The sequence below is a fragment of the Pteronotus mesoamericanus genome, unplaced genomic scaffold (genome assembly GCF_021234165.1).
Source record: "Pteronotus mesoamericanus isolate MK-2021 breed Mesoamerican mustached bat unplaced genomic scaffold, CSHL_Meso_final contig_317, whole genome shotgun sequence".
Classification (NCBI taxonomy): Eukaryota; Metazoa; Chordata; class Mammalia; order Chiroptera; family Mormoopidae; genus Pteronotus; species Pteronotus mesoamericanus.
The window spans coordinates 4,164,660-4,181,457 of record NW_026555133.1 but is presented as its reverse complement, the minus strand read 5'-3'; the positions used below and the strand labels follow the sequence as shown (position 1 = coordinate 4,181,457).

At 35.3% G+C, this 16,798-nt stretch overlaps 1 protein-coding gene across 2 annotated transcripts; it reads right to left on the bottom strand.

Annotated features, from left to right (window-relative positions):
• Positions 1-876: 876 nt before the first annotated feature.
• SPATA22 (spermatogenesis associated 22) lies at positions 877-15,633 on the bottom strand. Of its 2 annotated transcripts, none has more exons than XM_054575650.1 (8): positions 15,533-15,633; positions 13,340-13,468; positions 11,464-11,524; positions 11,240-11,335; positions 8,512-8,854; positions 6,222-6,351; positions 3,941-4,038; positions 877-1,146 (listed from the first exon to the last, which is right to left on the bottom strand). In XM_054575650.1, exons 1-8 carry the CDS (start codon positions 15,573-15,575, stop codon positions 955-957), a joined length of 1,092 nt encoding a protein of 363 aa, XP_054431625.1. In that variant the 5' UTR covers positions 15,576-15,633; the 3' UTR covers positions 877-954. The 2 variants fall into 2 exon arrangements, with proteins under 2 accessions (XP_054431625.1, XP_054431626.1); XM_054575651.1 differs by having other exon boundaries at positions 13,388-13,468.
• Positions 15,634-16,798: the final 1,165 nt, after the last annotated feature.

Here is a 16,798-nt window from a genome sequence, read left to right as displayed (position 1 = left end):
ACACGTATGCATAGAAAGAAAAATTACATGCTACAAATTAGAGAAAAGTAAACATCTTTGTCTTCCTATCCAAGAAAATAATTTGTCCAAGTCTTCTTTTCTGTACTTCATTAGTATTTTAAGGTTTTATTAATATATTTTCCATATTTATCATTTAGCCTTGATTAGTACTGGAGTATTTTTCTACTTTAAATGGTATCTTTATCCATTTTACATTCTAATGGTTGTGGGTCATTTCAATACCATCTATTAATGATTTCTGCATATTGTTTTCTATTCTAGTGCCATACTAAATTATTTCATTTTTGCAGTAATTTCTCAGTTAATTTTCTTAGGTTATCCATGTATACAATTATATCATCTGCCAACAGTAATAATTCTTATGCCCCAAATATTTCTTTTATTTAATCTGTCCCTGGACCCCAGAATATAAATTCCGTAATTTCACAGATTTTTGTCACTTTGTTAAGTGCTTTGTCTCCAGCACCTGAAACACTGCTTGGCACAGAGTCTATGCTCACTATATATTTGAAGTAATTAAATTAACTGTATAGACTAGCAGCTCCAGGGCAGTGCTTAGTAATAGTACTAATAGTGGGCACCTGTCTTCTTGTTCTTTACTTCAGTGGAAACGTCTCTATTTCCCCAATAAGCTTGATACTGGCTTTTGGGGTGACTCAAACGTGTTATTATCTCATGTTAAATAAGGGTCTATTTCCATTATATTGAGGATTTTTATTTGATATGGTTGTTACATTTTAGCAAATGTGCCATTTTTTAAAAGACAGTAAAATTATTTTTCAAAAATTCTTTAAACACTGAAAACAATTTAAATATTTTAATTCAACAAGTGAAATACAGAAAAGCAATAACTATAAAACCATGGAGATGTTAATTTAAACAATAACAGAAAAGTGCTTTAGGTTATACTGTTTAAACTTCTTTTATCACTATTTACATTTCATTCATTACATTGGTAAAATACTTCATCTCAGCATCTACAATTTTGACAAATGCTTGGAAAGTTTTTTGTTCAGAAACAGATGCTGCTCTGACAGAAACACATTTGAAAATATTCTTTTTCTGGTCATAGTTTCCAACACATCTATAAACTCGGCCTCTAATCAGTCTTGGAAGTTCACGATCCTGTTAAAAAAAAAAAATCAACAAAATCATTCATTACTTCATCTAAATTTCAACCTTTGAAACTAATTATATGATCAACTAAATATGAATCACCCCAAAATACTGTAACTCTGCTACCTGATTTAGGGCCCCACTGCTGACAAGACCGTGATAGCTAGGCACACATGGGCGCCCTGTCACAGAGGAAAGACCTTCACTTGGGAAGGGCTTCTTACAAGCTTGCAATCTGCTGCTCCTTAAGAGGTTAACTAATTCTGTAATGGTGCTTCCGTAAGACTACCAGAGTTCTACTTTCAGTAGATGGCAGAAAAGTAGTTCATACCAACTCTCCAACTAAGAACAACTGGAACAGCTGGGTAAAATATTGAAAAATCTTCTCATAGATTTCAGAGCTACTAAGGCAGTGAGGAATTACAGAGACCCCATCTGAGAAAGGGTAGGAATCCAGAATGGGGCCTGATATTTGGGGATGCTTTCCCTTGAAGTATCTGTCAGTTATAGTCAAAGTAGTTGAGCGTCTCAAGAAATTGAGCAGAGTTTTAGACAGGCTCTTAAGAGTTGGGAGAGGAAAGAAGTAGAATCAGAGGCCCCTATGAAAGAGATTCTGGTAACTACCCCCACCCCAGGCTTAGGGTTGGGACCCAAAACAGTTATGCCCTAATGAAACTAGTAAACCAGAAAAAGGTCAGCCAGCATCAAATGCTCTCAATCATGAACAAATTTAAATTATTCTGGGATTGCTTTCATTAAAGGGTCACAAAAAGCATTAACTATAAGGGAAAATATTGATTATTGCTAAAAGTCTATATAAAAGTGAAGAATTTCTGTTCCTTAAGAGCCACCATTAGAACTCAAAAAGAAAATCATGGAGCATGAGAAAATATTTGCAATACATACAATGAACAAGGGACTTGTACCTACAATAGGTTTTTAAAAACCTCCTATAAATCAATAAAAAAACCCCAAATAATTCAACAACAACAACAAAAGAACATATGGCCTGAGAAGACTTTACAAAAGAAGTTATCTAAAAGGCCAGTATGCATATAAGGTGCTCAACCTCATTAGTCACCAGGCAACTGTAGAAAAATGAGATAGCACTAAACACCCAATGGAAGACCTGAAATAAAAAAGACTGACAGTACTAAGTGTTGATGAAGAACGCGAAAAAACTACATTCACCTACACTGATTGTGAATGTGTGAATTGGTACAACTCTTTGGAAAATTCTTTAGCAATAACAACTGTATTAGAATATACACATGCACTATAATGCAGCGATTTTACTTCTAGGTATATACTTAATAGAAATGTATGCATATGCATGAGACATATTCAAAAATGTTCATAGAGCATTATTCATAATAGCAAAATATCTGGAAATAACCCAGATGCCCACCAACAGTAGGATAAAAAACTAAACTGTGGTACAATATATTCAGACAACAGAATATTGTACACAGAAATATAAATAAATGAACTATAGCTACATGCAACAACATAGATGAATCTTACATTGTGTTGAATTAACCAGACAAAAGAAACATACATAAGATAACTATTTGTATAAAGTTTTAAAAGAGGTAGAATTAATTTATGATGTTAAAAGTCAGGATATAGTGGTTACTTTTACATAGGAGACAGGAGGTAGTAAATGGGAGGAGGCACAAGGATGTATGGGGTAATAGCAATGTTCTACTTAACCTTGGTAATATTCATTTTTGATACTTCATAGAATTGTACAGTTATGAGTTATGCACTTTACTGTATAAAGTTTTTTATTTTAAAAGTCTTAAAACTAGAGAAAAATAAGCATTCAACATATTTTAGAAATTAATAACTTGATAATTTCTATTTCTTGGTCATCTACTATGTGTCAGATGTTATACATTCATGTTTTATCATCTAATCTCCAAAACAACCTTTCAAAGTAAGAATCTCCCCGTTTTACAAATTTAAAAAATGAAGCTGAGAAAGTTTAAGCAACTTACTTAAGGTCAAAAAGGTAGTAAATGGTGGAATAAAAACTAGAATCCATGTCTGATTTCAAAAATGACAGTCAATTTTGGAATTAGTGCCAAATTCTTCTACAAAGTATATAAGTCTTATAAGGCCTCCTGACCTCCTTGTGACTTCCAGCCGCGTGTGTCACCCCCAGCCTTTATCACCAAGCCTCTTCCTTATGTCCCAGCCCATTCTTTGCCTTCCCCCAACTTCAGCACCCTTACCCCCAACACTTACTAACTCTATAGTCTGGTAATTGTAAGCTACCTGCAGTTTCCTATACAATCCGGGCTCTCTCTTTGCTTCATGTCTTTAGATATGCTGCTCTCTCAATTCAGCGTGCATTCCTCCTTACCTCTTCCCCTCCCTCCCACACACTTGGGTTTATTAGTCCTTAAATGTCTAAAACAAGATAGGTTACTCCATTCTTCAAATCTTCGCCTGATCTTCCTGTCTACTTCTCTAGCACCCTGCACATACTTCTATTGTACCATTTAGGATACAACAGTGTAACATTTACGAAACTCCCTTTCTACCTGAAATTATAAACTCTGTAAGAGAGCCATGTTTATATTCCAATTTGTATCTGTTGCATATAGCACAGTGCCTGGCACATAGTAAACTCTCCATATTAGTTGGACAAATAACTCTAATATTAGAACTAAAAGCAAACAAAATGTTGAAAGTACTATTAAAGTGTTAAACAGAATTTCTACTACAATAGAAATACAGTCTGCATTTATGTTTTGTTGGCATAGGCTTTGCAAAGAATACTTAAACAAATACTCACTATTTCATAAAATACACAAGGCAGAGTATTTTTCCCATCTCTCATAAGAAAAGCCTTTGAATAATATGGTCCAGGTGTAACAGCTGAATCGAGAACAGCTAAGCAACATTAAAAGAGGGAAAAATTAGTGCTGGTAAAATGCAAATAACATTTAACAAAAATAAGTTAATGTTTAAATAACTATTCCCACACAAACCTCTCTCTGATCATTTTATTTATACATTAATAAAGAAGACAGTTAAAGAGGGAAAGAGCCCTGGCCAGTGTGGCTCAGCTGGTTGGGCATCATCCTACAAACCAGAAGGTCGCCGGTTCAATACCTCACCAGGACACGTGCCTAGGCTGCTGTTCAGTCCCCAGTTGGGGCACATTTAAAAGGCAACAGATCAATGTTTCTCTCTCACATTGATTTCTCTCTCCCTCTCTTCCCCTCTCTCTAAAATCAATAAGCATGTCCCCAAGTGAGGATTTTTAAAAGTATAAAATAAAGTTAAAAATAAAAATAAAATAAAACGGGAAAGATATTTCTGAAGCTGTTTTATACTAAGGGAAACAAAACTTCTGGCCCTCTCCAACTTAGGAACAGGTTACATGCCAAGTTCATACACCTGACAATAGTTGGCCATCTGAACCTTTTTCTTAGAATGTATTCTATAAAGTGGTTAAATGCCTAGACCAGTCTACTACATTATAATAATAAGATACACACATATAACTTATAGGCATCATGGTTTAATGAAAAAAAATAAACACTGAATTAGAATCAGAAGGCATGCATTTGAGTCCTAGTTCTTCAACCTACTAAACTGAGCAAATTGTTTCTCTTTCAAATCTGTCTCATCTATAAAATGCAAATAATTATTCATGTTTATCTCTAGGAATTACTATCAAATGAGAGCACTATTTATTCCTTTAAATACCACCTAATGAGTACTGATAGTAAACATTTATTATTTTGAGGTCAGCCTCCATTTCCCCTAGTAATACCCAAAGTTTCCTTTAGAAAACCTCTCCTATGCCATTCTTAGCCATATGATTTGAATGGAATTTGTATCTCCCCCCACCTCCCAGATGCAGGAATGTCCTGGGATTGACTTAAACCAGTTAATGTATCCCATTCCCCAGCTATAGGGTGCAGGCAGGGTTTGGGTGATGGACTTGTTACCAAGTCAGAAATGATACGCAAGGGGTCATTTGCTAGTCTCTGGAAAACAGTAACCAAAAGAAACCATCAAAGAATGTGACATTGTGGTATAAGGATGGGTGGTATGAAGAACTCTGATAATCATCTTAATACCAAAAGGGAAGAATCAGAAGCTGCTGGGCAAACCACAGTTGGAGTTCCAGGATAAAAACAATATTGTGGCCAGACAGAAAATGGGCAAATCTCAAAAACATAATACTGAATGAAAATGCAAGCTGTGTATTTTAAAACACAAAAAGCCATTAAAAGTCCACATGCACTTATGAAACCAGACATATATAGTAAAATTATAAAAGCATAGACAGGAAAAGCAGCACAGTGATTATCTCTAGAGAAGAAAAATGGATGAGGGTTTCAAAGACACCTGTAACATAGGTATGTGGATATTATACTCTCGATATTTTTCTGTATGTTTAGCATATTTCACAATTTAAATTAAATTATTTTTATTTTACTTAAACTACTGAAAGTAATATGTTTTGAATCTCTACTGTTTCTTATCTCTTCATTTTAGGTAAAATCAAATTCCAGTAACATTCTACAAAACTCTCCCACTTTTAAATATTAATTTAGAAAACAGATTAATTGTAGGGTGCTTGTATCAGTAAACGGTCCTTTACAAATGTTCTTTCAGAGTATTTAAAATATGATTTAATTAATATACAAAATTACTACTGGATTTAGTTGAATATAGTAGGAAAAAAACACTAAATTGAGATTAAGGAACTTATAGTCTATGTCCATTCTTTGCTGCTAACTAGCTTTGTGATTTTAGTCAAGTCTATTTTAATGATTTGCCTCATTTCCTCACATAACTCAAGGGCTGGGTTAAATTGCTTGTAAGAATCTTTCCAGTTTTAACATTACAAATCAGAAGATTACTGCTATAAATAACCAGATACATTTTAAGTCACACAAATCAATGACAGACCCAGGAGTTAACAAAAATTCTAATTAACTATAATCTCCTTTTGCACAATTTTATTTTTCTTTTAAGATCTCCTAGGTATTCCTATTGACATTCAAAACTATTGTCCAAATAGTAGTACATAAGTATTTTTGAAGTATTATACCTACCCAATATTTCAAAAAGGAGTACAGTTTTGGGGGCATGTTTGCGCCAGTACTTCATACTTTCAATAACTGCAGATATAATTCTTAAAGAATTATCTTTTTCCTTAAACTTTAACTGGTACAATGAGGCATTCTTTTGAAAAAAATAAAACAATAGCATTAGAAAAGCCTTTCATATTTTTCATCACACTCTTTCACTTTCTTTGTCAAGATTCTAGGTCCTTATAATAAGCCACAAGTAAATATGTTAAGGAACTATTGAAAATTTTAGTACATTTACTCTCATAAATTAAAGGCACCATTAGTACTTTATAGGAGGAGAAACTAGAATACACTTGGAGACAATCAAGAAGAGAATTATTTATGTGGTCAGTCATTCATTAATTCATCGAATATTTTTTTAAGTACTGTGTGCCAAACCTGTGATAAATATAGGTGAATAAAACAAAATTCCTTTCTTTGATGTGCTCATATTTTAGAAGGGGAATCAGGCACATTCATTCATTCATTCATTCATTCCAAAAGCACTTATTGCCACCTACTATGTGCTACACATTGCTAATGAGGAAATAATCGTGAGGAAAACAGTCAAGATGTACCCTCACAGATTTTGCCATCCAATGGGGGGGGGATTCAGAAAATAAACAAAATATATATAATAGAATGTCAGGAATTGATATATCTTGTGCATTTAAAAAACACAGTAAAAGGATAAAGAGAGACAGGGATAATTATTTTTAATAAGTTGTTGAGTGAGGACTGAGGGAACAGCAAGTGTAAAGGCCCTGAGATGGGAATGAGTTTGGCATTTTTAAAGATCAACTAAAAACACAATGTGTTTAGATACTAATTTTCAGGGGGTACCAGTGGCACTTTCCTTTGTGAGGCAGAACATGTCTAAGAACACTTGATGGGACATTGTTTTCCAACTATAATTACCTGTCCTCCCTCTCCCCCTCCTAACAAAGGTATGAATGCCTCCCATTAAGGACTACTGCCAAAATGAGCCACTGTTATTAAGGTGACTGTGTCATATCATTCTTATGTACAAGGAAACATAAGATCAAGAACCACTGTGAAACATGCTATTTTAGTCAGATTTCTAGGAAAAAAAGAGAATTTACCTCAGATGGCTTACTGAAAAGACTGCTTACAGACATGGGCAGAACAAATATTAAGGCATCTAAGCGCTCAAAAACTAACAATACAAAACTTCTGCCACTCCTAGGCTGAAAGGACAAGAGGAGGAAATAAAACTACCAAACCTGCAAAAGCTGGACTCATGGAGGGGCTATATGCAGGGATACAGCTACTGTCTGTGACATTACACTCAAGCAGGGAAGGAATAGGTAAACCCAACCCCTCTCCCCTCCCACTGGCTGACTCCTAGCAGAAGTCAGCTAAGGGATCCCAAGATGATGCACTATGTAGCATGATTCAGCCTTCCAGAGCACAGAGAAGGGCAAAGGATAAATAAGCTACTGGGCCAGGGGGCAAGGGAGGGAAGATAGTAAACGACCAGCACACATAATATATAAAAGGCATTTACAAAAAAACAATTGCAGTGAGGAATGGAGAGAGGAAGTGAGGCTGAAGAATGAAAGCCAAAGCAGAGTCGTATTAGAGTGCATATTATGTTTACAGAATTGTGAATAATTTGAAAATGGAAAATGCATTGTAGAATTAGTAGACTATGGAACATGAGGCTGGAAAGGTAAACTAAAACCAGACTGTAGAGCAAAGGTCAGCAAGCTGTAGCCTGTGGTCCAAATCTAACCTGCTGTTTTTTGTAAACTTTTATGGGAACATTCACATCCATCCACTTATGTATTGTCTAAGGCTGCTTTTAAGCTACAATGGCAGAGTTGAGCAGTATAGTTGAATAATTAGTTGCAAGAGAGACCACATAGCCCATAAAGCCAAAAATATTTCCTATCTGGCCCTTAACAGAAAAAGTTTGCTGACCCTCGTTACAAAAAAAGACTGACATATGAAGAGCTTGGAGTATTTCTGTAAGCAATGGGTAAATCATCATCATGTCAATTATTAGTAAACAGTGAAATTCAGAACCCAGCAGGCCATTCTAAAGCAACTATTAAAAGCAGCCATTCAAAACCTAGAAGGGAATATTTTGGAAACTAATATTCACCCAGTCCAATGGACTGGGATATTTGTGTTAAGTAATACATGCCATGGGATTGATTTCAAATGTTATCTTTTTGATTTTCTGAATACTTATCTCATTGTTTACATGTAAACAAAAAATGTAAATAATACATATTTAAAAGTTTACCTTGAGAGCGTTTTCTTCTGGGATATCATTTAACTTTTTTTTCTTAAATTGATTTTGTTGCAAAATTGGCTTAAATGTCGGTAATGCACTGCTTTTTTCTAGACTTCCCATTGTAGAGCCAGATATTTTTGATGAATGAGTTTGTCTGAGTACTTCACTTTCTCTTAGGTGAGATAAGTTAGGAGGTTGAGATATTCTTAATTGTTTCTGTTGTTGCACTCCCAAATTCATTGGACGAGAATTTATTCCATCATTTGCCACCAGGTTGGTTCTTTTGCATTGAGGCCTAAAATCATTTCTATCCCAGGTTTTCAAGCTGATATTTTTGTTGCCATCTCTGTAGCTATAATAGTTTTTAAAAAAATTAGTATAAGTTTTTGTTTCTATATACTTTTTCTTAATTAAAAAAATTAATAAGTAAAATTTGCATTTATATGGCAATTTGTGGATTATACTAACTAGTTAGAAATTTTAAATATACCATCACAACAATCCTACAGCATATTATACTTCTCTTTTCAGGTGAGTAAACTGAGCCTTAGGGAGGAAATAACTTGCCCAAAGTCAAATAGAAAGTTAGTGACAATATAGAACCCAGAGAATCCTTGTCTCCCAACTCAGAGTCCAGTGTTATAAAGCTTTTTTAAACCATATAAGCCTTTGCATAACAGTGGTTGTCCATGACAGTAAGATCTTGAGAACTTCTGCTTACTTCTTTACACATTTATTCTCAAATTTTCTATGAAGTAAAATTTTAAGTTAAACTAATTGCTTGTCAGTGATTTTAAATCACAATAAATATAGGCAAGTTAGCTTACTATTTGATTAGAAATTTTGTACTTTAACTACATAGCTTAAAAGCCCCACTTATGAATCTGTTGCAGCATTTTACTATCTACATTAAACTGAGTTGTATCAGCGGATCACAACATAGTATTAATGAGGTCAAAGTCAAAAGTATAATTTCTGAGCTCGTTAGTTAAGAGTACCACAGAGAAAAACTAGTGCAAGTCACAAATTCTTATTTCTGAATGATTTCCCTAAAAGTGTCACAAAAGGGCAAACAATGCAACCCATTCCTTGTTAAAGAAAACAATCAAAAAAATAAAAGATCTAGGTTTCCTAGTGATCAGACACAAATACAAATTGTATGGGGCCTGAAGCTCATATAATTTGGGGAGACTTCTTAAATAAATTAGGTGCAAAATTATGTATAAAAATAATGAGAAAAAATCAAAAATAATTTCAAAATTTTAAAAGTTAATAAAAATCACAATACCCAGAAAAAATATTAGTAGTATTATTAATAATTAAATGCCTGATACACCTCTATACGACATTTTTTTTGTACATTGATCATCTCTTTGTATAACAGCAATTTTTATTTTCAAGAGAAAGAATAGAAATTTTGTTTTCTCTTTCTTATGGCTGTGGAAATTACTTTTATTATTCATAGTTTAGAAAAGTTTCTTCCAGTTTCACAACTCCTTATTGGTAACAGCACATCTGCAACTTCCTCCAACATTTTTTTGCTCAGGAGGTGCTCTTAGGCTGGACAAGCTCTGGGTCATCATGCCCACACACAGTGATTCTTCAGCAGCCAATCCAACTCAGCCAGGTCCTCCATATTCCAACTAGATCATGAGGCCTAAGGTGCAGTGGCCCCTGAGCAGGGCAGGGAGCAGTGTTCCACTCAGATCCTGTCTAGTGCCTATCAGAACGGGCTTCCTCGTAGCACCTGCAGCTGGAACTATGCCTCCAAAAATCATCTTGAAACCATTAATAAGCCTAGTTTCAAGTCCTGGTCCTGAAAAAAGTAACTAACTGGTCCTGAGGAAACCAGCATAAGTAATAAAATCAACTCATTTTTTTTAAATAAAAATATTGTTTTGATGTATTTATTGACCACTTTTAAAAGTTCTCCCTTTTAAAAAATATGGTATCTTTAATGAAAGTTAGGGTAATGTTCACTTCACAGGGTTGTTATTAGGATTATTAAAATAACATATTGAAGCACTAAACAATGACAAATATATGACACATGTTTGGTACTGTTTTTCTAATACTTTGTCCCCAAATTATTTCCTTCAGTAGTTGTCACCCAAGGATACTAAAATCCAACCTAAAAAAGTAATCCATGTCCCTTTTTCTATTAATCTTTTTCATAAAACTTATGGTTTAAACCCAGATCCTTATGGCAATAGCCCAAAAGTACCCTCACCATATTCCTTGATGGTCCTCTTCATTTCTTGAGCTCCTACCACTGCAGATGTATATGTGTTTAATATTTGTTTCCATCTTTCTTTCTTATTCCACTCTATTTACCTTGAAACAGACTATCTTACCATGTAGGGTAAGACTGAGCATTCTATTTGGTCCTCAATTTCTAAATGTATCCAACATTAAGATACAGTTATTCCTGACTCTTTGCCTATTATCAGATCACTAATAATCCACAGCAAAATCATAAATTCATGGTGATAAATATTGGCAGAAATTTCATTAACATGAAGAATTCTTTGGAAATATAATCACTGCTAGATTTAAAGTTCTAACTTCTTTTATTAAATGTAGCTAATATTGATATAGTTGTTACTAAGTATAGAAATTTCCTAAATGTAATCTTGTCTAAGAAAGGAGAAGGAGATGAAGGAGAAGGAAAGGGAAGAGAAAAGAGAGGGAAAGGGGAAGAAGGAGAGAAGGAGAAAGAAATCTTAAGTAGACTCACCTCCAACCACTCCTATTCCTTTCAGTATTTGATTGAGGAGACTTAGACACAGAATCTTGACTTCTCAAAGGATGAGAAACAGAATGTGGTATTTGCCTTTTGAGGAACAATATCTTATTTAGTATTAATAGTTTGTTTCCAAGTTCAGAAATGTAAAATATACACAGAAGATAAAACATCAGTCAGTAACACACACGTTCATTGATGTACATTTTTTCACATACCCTGTATTCATTGTTGTTGTTAAAGGAGGCAACTCTGGATTCATTACTTCACAGGCCCAATCTCAAAAGATGTAAGTAATAGAAAAAAAAAGTAAAATATAGCATTTTTAAAAAATTAATTATTTCATACATATTTAATTTGATAGTTGAAAACTTAAAGAAAAATAATTAAAGAGATGGACTTGTTCTCTAATGCACTTTGTTGTGGAATTTCTCACAGACTGCCTTATTAATTTCATAGATGTCTTTCTTCCCCATTGAGTTTTAAACAAAGGTAATAGTTTCACCCGTATCTTTTCCGCAATCAATCCTAGTATAGTACCTTGTACTCTGTAACATGAATTTAGTGTAACCAGTGTTTCTTAAACTTTTTGATCCCAACCCACAGCAAGAAATGCATCATAACCCAGAACATAGAAATGTTGGGGGGGAGAAAAAATGTAAAATTTCGCCATCAATTCTTATTCTTACTATTGTGTAATATACTCTGATATTTTCTATTCTGTTCTACTCTGCTCCCTTCTATTTCTTTTTTTTTAAAGATTGGTTGTTTCCCAACTTATCTCTCAAAATTTCAAAAAACATTGATCCAGTCCTGTCTTTTACCTGATATAAGAATCTTATATCTCTGACAGTTATCCCAGTCAGAGCCCATAGAACTCAGTAGTTCAGGAGGATGCACTTTTCTTTCTGGAGCAGCTCAAATTATTATTTTTCAAGGTCAGCATTATGCTACTTATGAAAATATTTTAGCTGGTGGAGAAACTTTTAAATGGCAGAGGATGACCAAATGCCCATTTATGCATATCTATATAAATTTTTATCCATAAAAATGGGCATAATATAAAATTTTTAGTTCAAATTCCTCAAGTGTGGAAGAAAACAAAATAATTATAAATTTAGAAGTAGATTAAGGTCTATGATTGCACACTGGATAACATTAACAATACAAGTATTGAGAGAGAAAAAGATTGATTGATTTTAAGACTCTAGTTGCATAAGATCCTATTAAAGAGTTTGTTAGGCGTGCCCAGAATATTGTAAACATATATAACCAGCATGTACCAAGTATATTTCAGAATGTCTTACTGTTCATGCCTCCTTCCAAAGATAAGTAAAAAGTCAGTAAACTTTAAGACCTCCCAGGATCTACCACCACAGCTAATTGTTTCAGAGATGAGAGGCCTAAACATAAAGCCAGTATTTTTCATAACCTCACTTAAAAAGATCAGCTGAATCAGAGTCTCTCCGTCTCTAGAATTTGAATCAAGAGATACAGAGGGCAGTCAATAATGGGCTCTGGAAACTAGAATTAAAAAGTTATGTTAACTCCTATCAAGGACAATTTAGCTCACGTGCTAATTGAAGGTATAAGGAAGCCTACTGTTTAAGAGAGTAAAGGGCCAACAAATAAAGAAAGGTAAAAATGTTAGGAGGGAAAAAAGACTAAGGTCAAACGCTGAAATTCCTGGGCTTCTGGCCTTCCTAAGATCTATTTTTTCCCCCATTTTTCCTGCGCTCCCATGCACACTTATTCCTGAGGCAATCTGAGTTTCTTCATTCTTTAGCACAAAATATCTAAGTCACAATATCCATACGTATCTTGAAAAAGAAAAAAATTCTTTACAATGTAGGTTACCACTTCATCAGAACAAAGGCCCCAGATCTAAGATATTCCATTTAAAATGCTAAGCCAACCTTACAGACAAGGAAACTCAAACTACTGTCCTGGAATGTTCAGAAGGAGCCAAGTAATCTCTATATTTGGATAACGGAAACAAGAAAAACTTTTTATTTCCATTATAATAAAATAGAAATGGTAATTTTTTATAATCCTAGTTCTTATTTTCTGAAACTTTTCATCTTATTTCCTTACCTGTTGGTAGAGGAGGGAAATCATAACTGTCAGAAGCAGTACTGATACCTGGATCATTTTTAAGTGGATTGGAAGTTAATGGCTGTCTAGTCCTCTTCTTCTGATTGAACAATGGCACCGGCAAACAGCCTAAATTGAATGTTCCAATAAATTAGTATATAATAAGAAAATAGATGTAGTTATAGAATATTCTGTCAACTTCTATATGTTAATTTTATATTTATTATACATATATTTCTATATCTTTGGATTGATTCTTACATTCTTTTTAAGATCCTAAATAGCCTCATTTATTTCTTTAATACTCCTTCCTTTTTTAAAAAATTTTATTTTTCATTTACAGTTTACATTCAACACTATTTTGCATTTGTTTCAGGTATACGTGCACAGCATAGTGGTTAGACAATCATACACTTTACACAGTGATCGCCCTGGTATTTCAAGTACCCATCTAGCACAATACATAGTAATTACCTATTACTGACTATATTCCCTATGCTATACTTTACATCTCTGTGACTACTTTGTAACCACCAATTGGTACTTAATCTCTTCACCTTTTTACCCGATCTTCCTAAACCCCCTCCCCTCTGCCAGCCATCAAACTGTTCTTTGTATCTGTAAGTCTGTTTCTATTTTGTAAAAACTCCTTTCTTGTTCTACTTAAACACTGCTCTAATTCCTCTTGTTTGGAAATAATTCCCATCTCCTCCTTCCTCCCCAACCTTCTCCAAATCTACTTTTTGTTTTCCTTATTTCCCACCTATGTTTGCCTATTACCAAATCAACTAGAGGGGACTCTTCATGTACAAGAGTTGAGGGAGAACCAGAGTTTGACCCACGCTTTCCAAAACCCTAACCATTCTTTGGACTACGCTGGCACACCCTTTAGGGCCATGGTTCTCCAACTTCAGTTTGACTAAGATTTAAATGAAATTGTACTTAGCATACCAGTTCCTAGACCCCATTGTCATAAGTTTTATTTCAATTGTTTTGGTTTGGAAGCCAAAACTCTGCAATTTTAACAAGCACTCCAGGTATCTGTAATGCATATTTCCTGTGGATCATTTTGATAATGCTTTAAAGTGATAATATCCAATCCAAATGAGAATAAGTACTACGCCATACACTCTAGGTAAGATACCTGGGATCTCAAGTCAAACCAAAAACCAGAATTTATAAGTGGTAAAACTAGAAGTGATCTCAGGGGAAAAAGGTCCTAAAAGCTCGCACACTGCCACAGTGGAAGAACCTAGGTAGGACCCAAGCTTCTTAAACCTCAGTTCAGATATCTTGCCACTATACCATGCTCTAGCTGGTCCATTAAAACTTTCATGCTACAGGAGAATGTAGATTTTGTGACAGCTGTCTGATGAAATGATGTGGGCTCTGGAGTTAGGCTTCCTGGGTTTGGATCACCACTTCAGAATAAGGTTGAATTACATACAACTTCAAAGTATAAACTTGGGAAATTTCCTTAAACTAGTTGTGCCAGTATGACATATACTGAGAGGCAGGATAGTACAGTAATTAAGAGTATGGACTCTATAGCCAAAGTCCTAGGTTCAAACCCTGTTTCTGTACTTCATAAGTTACTTATTTAATAACCTCTTTGTGCATTAGTTTTTCACCTGGAAAACAAGGATAATAATAATAATGCCTGTCTCAAAGGATTGGTATAAGGATTAAATATATTACTACACATAATTAAATGTCTAGAATATAGTACATCTACCATAAATAACAGTTATCATTATCTTAATTGTCCATTGTCATCATTCCCCTGGTTCTCTTCATTCTTGCCCTCTAACTAATAAATTGGGAAGCAGAAATGGTAGAGGAAGGTGTTAGGGAGACTGAAGTGCTTCTGGAAATACTGTGAGTAAGGCACAAATACAAATAAAAAATAAACTTATTTGTTTTTGAGCCTAAAAGCACAGAACAACTCAAGCACATAGGGTTTGTAGGAAGAACACCCATAAATCCAGGGAAGTTTGGTTTTATTCCCACTTTTGCCACTAAATGTTTTGCCTTAAGTTATTTTACTTCCTCAGATCTAAAAAGTAAAGAGGCTAGACTACATGTTCAAACTTTTAAAAAGTTCCTTCCAAAATGCTCCATCTATAAATTTCATAAGCTTTACATGGTATATACAAAATAGAGAAAAATTTTTAAATAAAGGTTATACAATACCTGCTGTACTTCGAGTTGAATTTTCATTTAGGTTTCTCTTCATTTCCTTGAATATCAAAGTCTATAACTTTTTCTTTAACACTCCAAATTTACAACATGAAGTTATGTGACTAAACTTTCAAAAACAAAGAAATTTGTAACTCACATTGTATCAACAGCGAAATCAAATTCTTAGCCTAGTAATTACTGAAACTAAGGTTTAAAACTATAGTTTCAAATCTGATCATGTTAACGCTCTGCAGAGTCTTTCATTTCTGAATAAGGATGAACACCATAAGCTGTTTTTTCAGCCCTGTCCGAAATAGGTTCAGGCTAGGGCGCCTACAACCTCGCTTCCTGAGCAGGCGGGAGTTGCACGCAGCCTAGGGAATCTACTTCAGCACTAACGAGCCACAGTGAGAACGGTTGGGAACCGGACGCAGACCGAAGGGAACGCGCTGCCAACGGGCCGCCGCACCGGCCCGCGAGGCCCCGGAGGAGCGCGCCCCGCCGAGCCGGCCGCGGGGAGCGCGCGGGCGTCCCTTCCGACCCTGCGCAGAGCGTCCGCGTCGGTCCTCGGCTTGAGATCGTCGACTGTACAATACCAAAGACTATGGCCTCGCTTAATAGCCAGAAAAATAACTGAAATGATGTTTCTACTCGGTGTCCTACCTTCGACAAGTGAAACAAGTGTTTCTGTCTCTTTTCTTTTACAACAGAATTTCTGCTGTAATTTTTTCCATGTTTAGCCTCCTAACATATTTCGGCCCGAATCCAATTCAACAAACTCTTACCTGCCCTGTGGAAAGGGAAAGTACAAACCTAAGCAGTTGCTGCCCCCAAGTTCACTGCCCAGGGAGGCAGACAGCCCCGACCACAGCGAAGCAACGTCGTGCTGAGGTAAATACTAATTTCCAAGTAGCTTTCGTAGAAATACACCTTGGAAAACATAGGGCAGGGGCTGCCTCTGCTTGGTTTCGTATCTCGGGCTTGAAGCCGGATGTAGCAGGCCCTTTAGAAAATGTTCTTAATGCCATTCTAGGAACCCAAACAGAGGCTGAGACTTCTTCTCAACACAGAAATACCAATGCAACGCACACCCTAAACCCAGAGGGTGCTTACAAGGGCTACGAGGTTTCTGAGTATCATGCAAACAGAATGAACAAACAAAAGTGCAACATCTTCCCCCTGGACCCCTGTCCCGGGGCAGGAACTCTGACTTGCCCCTCACCCCTGCTTCTGGACCCGAATGGCATTAATGCGGCTGGTGACGTCCGTCGTCGACAA